At 42.6% G+C, this 7,411-nt stretch overlaps 1 protein-coding gene across 1 annotated transcript; it reads right to left on the minus strand.

Annotated features, from left to right (window-relative positions):
- Positions 1 to 2,250: 2,250 nt before the first annotated feature.
- On the minus strand, positions 2,251 to 6,138 carry DPPA3 (developmental pluripotency associated 3; the record flags this gene model as incomplete). Its single annotated transcript, XM_081249305.1, has 4 exons — positions 2,251 to 2,388; positions 3,263 to 3,301; positions 3,684 to 3,919; positions 6,057 to 6,138. 4 exons carry the CDS (start codon positions 6,136 to 6,138, stop codon positions 2,251 to 2,253), a joined length of 495 nt encoding a protein of 164 aa, XP_081105431.1.
- Between the last annotated feature and the right edge of the window lie 1,273 nt (positions 6,139 to 7,411).

Below are 7,411 nucleotides of genomic sequence, written 5' to 3' on the forward strand. Positions count from 1 at the left end.
TGGAACGATACTTTTTGTCATGTTCCTCACAAATCAATTTGCAAGGTGATGAAGATCTACTTCTGAATGGAACAGTCTCCACAGAAATGAGTTTGGATTGGCAGCCACCATTATGGGTAAATCTTGCATAAGAGATGCCAGCAGAATGTTTTCAGGAGGCTGTCACCTATTCCACTGATGACAGAATCAGTTCACACACTCATTCATTGTTTCATTCATAAAATGGAAGTTTATTTCCATGTGCCAGGAACTGTCCTGGAGAGGTCCTTCTGCAGACAGATGGAAGGGTCATGTGCCTCCAACTCTTAATTTCTATGAAGGAGTTAGGTACTTGTTATGGGTGGACTTGTGTCCCCCAAAACTCATATGTTGAAGCTCTGACCCCCAGTACCTCACAATGTGACTGTATTGGGAATAGGGCCTTTAAATAGGTGATTAAGTTAAAATGAGACCTTCAGGGCTTCCCAGGTGGCACAGTGGTTAAGAATCCGCCTACCAATGCAGGGGACACAGGTTTGAGCCCTGGTCCAGGAAGATCCCACATGCCGTGGAGCAACTAAGCCTGTGCACCACAACTACTGAGCCTGCACTCTAGAGCCCATGAGCCACAACTGCTGAGCCCTCTCGCCTAGAGCCCGTGCTCCGCAACAAGAAGCCATCACAACGAGAAGCCCACGCACCGCAATGAAGAGTAGCCCCCGCTCACCACAACTAGAGAAAGCCCACGCGCAGCAATGAAGACACAACACAGCCAAAAAAATAAATTTATTTTTTAAAAGTTTTTTTAAAAAGTGAAGGTATTAAAAGTAACATGCCTCATATGTTTGAGGACTAGGGTTAATACATATAAAACAAACTTAGAACATCGCATAGGGCTCAAAGTATGAAAACTTTAAATACTGAAGGACACTAAAGTAGAATGTATTTTGTTCACCCATGTTTTCACATTATTAGATCTCACAAGCATATAAATTTAACAGGATTGCAACAAATAAGTTTTTTCACTAGTCAATGATTTTCAAATGCATACAGCACTCAAGAGGGCCTTTGCCTCTAGGAACATCTTGCAAGTTTAACAAAACCTCAAGACCACCCACATTCACCCATGCTGTAGACCATGATGGTTTGAGTAGTTCTAAGTAGGACAACCTCTGAAGACCTACTTTGGTGGATATTAATATTTAATATTCCTTTTTAACATCACTGTTGAACTTCTTTGCCATTTGTTCGCACAGTCCTCCAGGTTTGGGCTCTTTCTGCTTCTACTTCATTCTGAATACCACCAGGTCTCTAGTTGCTTTGCAACTGGATTCTCTTTTTTTTGGCCATACCACACAGCTGTGGGATCTTAAGTTCCCCAATCAGGGATCGAACCCAGGCCCTGGGCAGTGAAAGTGCAGGAGTCCTAACCGCTGGACCGCCAGGGAAGTCTCATGTACCCAATTCTTTAATATCTTTTTAAAGTGAACCAAAGATAGTTGGAGGGCAGATGAGTTTTATGTATCTCTTTTATCCCACAAATACATCCAGGTCTGTGTACACTTAGGTTATGAAAGAAAGTAACTGAACTAAAACACCACTGGGGCTGCATCTTCCCTTAGTATTATATACCACTATCTTTCTTTCAATTCCCTCCAACCAAGACCAACTGATAGCTTCTTCCAGGAGGTTAATATGTGCAAATATCTGTGCCCTTGTTTTCTAACCTTACCCAAATGTATAAACTTCCTTCCCAACAGGACAATATCACAAAATATTAGAATGCCAGATATTTACACCCTGGGAATGTGATGGGGATAAGTATTATTAATTTAATACATAGCCAGCAAAAACAAGTCTAAACTAAGAAGAATTATTTTAAAGGTACTCAAATAAGTCTCAAATTTTAATAAGATCCTCTATAAACACATTTATTCGCTACTGAAAATTGAAACAACACATCAAAAATTTTTATTGCAATTCAACACGCTGTTCTAACAATGCTGTGGCCAAGCCACCCAACCTGGTGTTCTTCACTTTCCTTCCACACAAGTTAATTTGTTTCACAAAGTGGAACTAAAATATATTCAAGTCATTCAAATGCAAGCTACATAGATTCCTTATAAGTTACTGTATTAAGGTAGAAAAGAGATGCAAGAAAAAAAGACTACACAGAACTTATAGGTTATCAAAATGTTGGTACACAATCTTTCCCAAGCTTCATAATGATCCTAAAATTACCAGCACGAAAAAATAGTACAAGGATAAAGTTTATGGTTCCTTCGACTCCGTGTCATAATTACTGTAATACTTATTGTTGTCATAATTCTCATAATTATCCTCAGAAGTATCTCTATGAAACCGGCAAAAACGACAGCTACATCTAAATCTTTGCCCTCTTGACTGAATCTGGAAAAAAGAATGAAATTGATTAATTGGTTAATAATTTAAAATAATAAAGTACTTGCACACCAAAGAGACGTTAACAACCCTCAAATCTAATGTTGGTTGTTAGAAGAGACTTTGGAATATGGAACACTAAAAAAAAGGTCAAAACCAAAAAACTTTTTGGGAAAAATGGATCGAAATGTATGGCTGCCAAAGAATGCCAGATTGCCATTTTGTAGTGCTAACAGCTGCTGATTGTCAGTCAATATAGTCCTGTACAACTATAAATGGAGTATAACCTTTAAAAACTGATCACTGTCATACACCTGTAATTTATAATACTGTATATCAACTATACTTCAATTTAAAAGGAAAATCACACACACACACACACACACACATACATGCATATATATCAATATATACCTAGTGTCAGTTCTCTGAATGCCTTAAACGTGAGACACTCCACCAGCTGCTGGACACTCTGTGCTCAGGTGTTTGCCCTCTTACTACATGGTATTGAATATCATGTTTGTGACAACAGGTGAAAACGTACCAGCACAACATCAAGAGAACCTTCATGGAAACTACAGACTTTAGGTGATGATAATGTGTCAATGTAGGTTCATCACTGTAACACCGTGTAACTGGAAGATGTTGACAGCAGAGTAGGCTATGAATGTGTGGGTTCAGGAAGTATATGTCCTTTCTGCTTAATTTTGGAGACCCTAAACTGCTCGAAAAATGACTTTATATATATGTTTTAAAAGCACGAATATGAACTGATTGCTCCAGAGTTTCTGAGGATTGAGAGAGTCCAAGCCAATTTGCCTTTCCTCCTCCCTCCCCAAATCACATACCCACCCACTTGTATAGTAAGGGAACTTCTAGTTACCTCAACATCATTCTGCCATGGTTCTCTTTCAGAGTCAGACTTCATGGGAAAAAAAAAATACATATATTACCAACTATCAAGGAAAATGTGGATTACTAATGCTACCCATCTAACATAAGAAGAGTTGGTGAGTCTTAAAACCCTAAGTGTTTTTCACACCCCGCACTCAGGAGTACAGTGGATGAGTGACTGCTGCTGCTCATTGCTATTTATATGATTTAATTTTTTGGAGGGGCCGCGGTCCCCCGCCAGGGATCGAACCCTTGCCCGCTGCAGTGGAAGCGGGCGCTTGGAGTCTTAACCACTGGACCACCGGGGAATCCTCCCTGCCACCCCATCACTATTTACATCTTGATTTATGTGAGTGCCCCCCAACCCCTAGAGTGGGGCAGTGCTGCCTACCCAGACCACATAAACTGACCCGAGGAACTCCTTTGCCGTAGCGTCTTTTAATGGATTGAATCAGCCGTTCCATCTTATCTCTCCGATCCGTTAACAGGGTCCTCACCCCTCTCCTATAGGGTATGTTTTCACCAAGTAACCGCCCAGTTGGTTGAGGTAGACATTCTGGTACAAGGAATGGCAATTTGATACTAGGGTTGAGCGTCAATTTACTGAGGTTCTTTATCAACACTTCAGACATAGGTTCAGAGGCAACTGAAAGAAAAAAAGAAAGTTTAAGATCCATTAGTGCGAAGTGCAATATCCAGAAGCCACTTATCTCTTGCTCAAACTAGGTCTGCTCTTAAGCAGCTCAACAATGGACACTGGAAGTTTCCTCAGGGTGAAGATCCTAGATACCACGGGCATTAACTAGCATGCCGCATGCCTTGAAAGCAGCCTAAGAATCCACTATAACGGGAAACACTTTCGTCTCAAAAGAAAAAGTTGTTTTCTTTATGGGCCTTCCCCGGCGGCCCAGTGGTTAAGACTCCGGGCTTCCAATGCAGGGGGCGCAGTTAGAGCCCTGGCCAGGCAACTAAAATCCCACATGCCCTGGGGTGTGGCAAAAGGAAAAAGAAAATGGTTTCTTCCCGTTATGGGTAGTTCTGAATGGTAGATGTTTTCCCATGGGGTCAAAAGGTACTTAAGTATGATTCCAAGTGGAAAAACATGGAACAGAAACCAGGTATTGACAGTTTTTCCATTTTCATTTGTGTGATTCCTAACATAAATGCAGGGACATAAAGCACTAACGCAAGTCAAACTGTTTCAGTGTAACAAGTTTCAGCAGTTCACCTTTATAACAATGATAAACAAACCCGTTTTTTTTTTTTCTGGAAAATGAATGACATCTATGGAATAGACAAAGAAACCCCAAGTATAACAGCCTCTCCCCAGATCCCCTACCCTTAACTAGTATGTCAAAGTGGCTGTTACCCTCACCAGGTCTACCCAGCTTTCTCATGCTGCTAGGTCTTTCCACTCAAACGCAGTAGTTTGAGAAATCATTCACTCTTGGGGCTTCCCCGGGGTGGGGGTGGGGGTCCAGTGATGAAAGCTCTGCGCTCCCAGTGCAGGGGACACTAGTTCCATCCCTGTCGGGGAACTAAGGCCCCTCCGCTGCCCTGCGAGGCCAACAAAACAAAAACAAAAACACCCGCCCACTCTTGACTCTTCCCATCCCATGTAAATTTCATAAACAGCAATCTCATACAACAAGGCAGATAGCATTCATTTTCCCTGTACGTGAGAGTATTAAATATTGAGTCAGGATCCATTCAACTTCTAGGGACTTGTGCACATGGAAATAAAGATTCCAAGTTGTGGAATTGGCAGGACCTAAGGCAGATTCAAGGAATGGGAGAAACTGGCCGTATTATATACTCATCATTAATTTTTTTTCCCCTTTGACCAGGGTTCTTATTCTCAAGATGCAGGGGAGGCAGTCTAGATCTCAGAGGCAGAGGGCAGAATATAATGCCAGCGAGGATCCACCCAACTTCCTAGCTGCCCAGAGGGTGTTGGTTGGCTCCAGGTCATCTGCGGCCACCCGGACACCATCCATTCCCCGCCCAAGGTTAGGGTAATAAGATTTCATGCGAGGCCAAGCCTGGGAGGCCACACCTGGGATCGTGTGCGGCTCCAAGGAGAGATGACTTGGGAAGAACCCTGGAAGGCAGGGAACCTAATTAGCAGTATTCCTGGAGCATGGTTTCTAAACTCTCCATCGTAAGTCTTACGACTACTTATTTACATTACAGAGCACACTCACTGGCTTTTATAAACCTGCCCCTTCCTTCAATTTCCTCTGAAAAGCCATTTCCCTCTTTATTAACATTCCCAAAGCGTAAATTCAGCTGGAAAACCAATCCCAGAAATGTTGGTGAAATTAAGAAAACGTTTAGGTCAAATTGAAGTTTAGGTTGCTTGTATTCTTTTCCCTTTACAATTCCTGATTGGAATATATTGCTGATGGAAATACTGATCGCACAAGACGCTGTGAGCCACCGTCTAGAACCCTGATTGCTCTTCCCCAGAAAATGTCCTTAAAAGGTTGACAGATTCCTGAGCATAGTAAGCAAACAATGCAGCTCAACACCCCTCCCACTTTTCTCCTCTTTTCCTGCCTTTCTTCTTTCTTTCTCTTTCTCTCTTTCTTTCTCCTTCTCTCTTTCTTTCTCCTCTCTCTCTCTCTCTCTCTTTCTTTCTTTAGAGGAGGGCCCTACACTTCCTGGCTCTCCTCTGCTCTGAAGAGGTTTACTTAACTGCATTTCTCTGTAAAAGACTGAAGTCAGTATAACAGAAAGGAAGGCAGCTTCTTACCTTTCTGAACCCCCCAAGTCTGGCTTACCTGGAATTGCCTGGGACTTTTCATCGATGGACATTTGAGGAGACTCCAGGGTCCAGGTTGGGTTAACCTCAGATGAATCCATTGGGAGTCTTTTCACAGCTTGAAGCTTCTCCTAGACCTTTGGGTTCCAGTGGAAGGTGATGCTTTAGACTCAAATTGCTACAAAGTAGCCTGGAAGAACTATAGAGCTGAGAAAGAGGGAGAAAAATCCAAGCTAACACCGTGGTGAGAGAAGTATCCAACCTAAAAGTCTAGGTCTTGTTTCCTCTTAAAAACTACAGATAGGCCAATCAGCCAGCCTGTTTTAATGTAAATGACTAATGAGTAAAAGGATAAGGCAAGTTGGTGGGCGTAGTCCAATTAGTGGACTAATAGGATAATTCTTCATCCGCTCTGTATTAAAATAATCATGCCCTCTGTCAAGTAGGCTGGAAATTTTATAAAGAACCTCTGTGCTTGTGTCTTCCTGAGGTTGCCTTAAAAATCCTTTTTTTCCCCCCAACTCTACTTCTGGAGATGGCTACTGGTTTGTGAACTGGGCTTTAAGTGTTCTAGTACAGGGAGGAGAGGGCAGTTTCCCTCCAACTGCAAATTAACTCCCAATTAAGTTAATGGCAAGTTTCCTTAGTTTTCTTTGCCTGACTCATCTTAAACCTTTGGATGCTAGTAAGGCAAAAGAGAGGAGAAATACAGGATCCGTTATAAACAGTTTAATAGCTTGGTATTTTATGAATGTGTATTTTGGACCTGTAATTTTAGTTTGTTTTCTAGACTATCAATTTCATTGCCTTTAAGATTGGTGAGCAAATGAAATTAACTACATCTATAAATTGCTATCCCCCCACCCCTCCTCCACCCCCCAAAATAAACTTGTACTGAATTCTGGCAAAGAGCCCTAACATTAACTGCTGGTGGTGGGAGAGAAGGTCCTCAGCAGCCCCACTCTTGTTTTTTACTGTCTCCTATTCAATGTGCAACCTCCCTATCTCCCCCATAGCTGGAAACTATGAAGAAATACCGAAAGCAATCTCGTTTGTTTGTAGTAAACAGCAAAAGTTGAAGTGTGGATCAATAACTACCTTTGTAGGGGAGGAGGGGTAGCTGTAGATGCATGTCAGGTCACAACACTTTATTTAAGGGGTTGTCAAAGGTGTGCCCTGCCGACAGGCAGCATCAGCGGCACCTGGTAACTTGTTAGATATGATTAGAAATGGTTGGGGCTTCCCTGGTGGCGCAGTGGTTGAGAGTCCGCCTGCCGATGCAGGGGACACGGGTTCGTGCCCCGGTCCGGGAGGATCCCACATGCCGCGGAGCGGCTGGGCCCGTGAGCCATGGCCGCTGAGCCTGCGTGTCCG

This window comes from Mesoplodon bidens (genome assembly GCF_964165515.1).
Source record: "Mesoplodon bidens genome assembly, chromosome: 11".
In the NCBI taxonomy this organism is placed as follows: Eukaryota; Metazoa; Chordata; class Mammalia; order Artiodactyla; family Ziphiidae; genus Mesoplodon; species Mesoplodon bidens.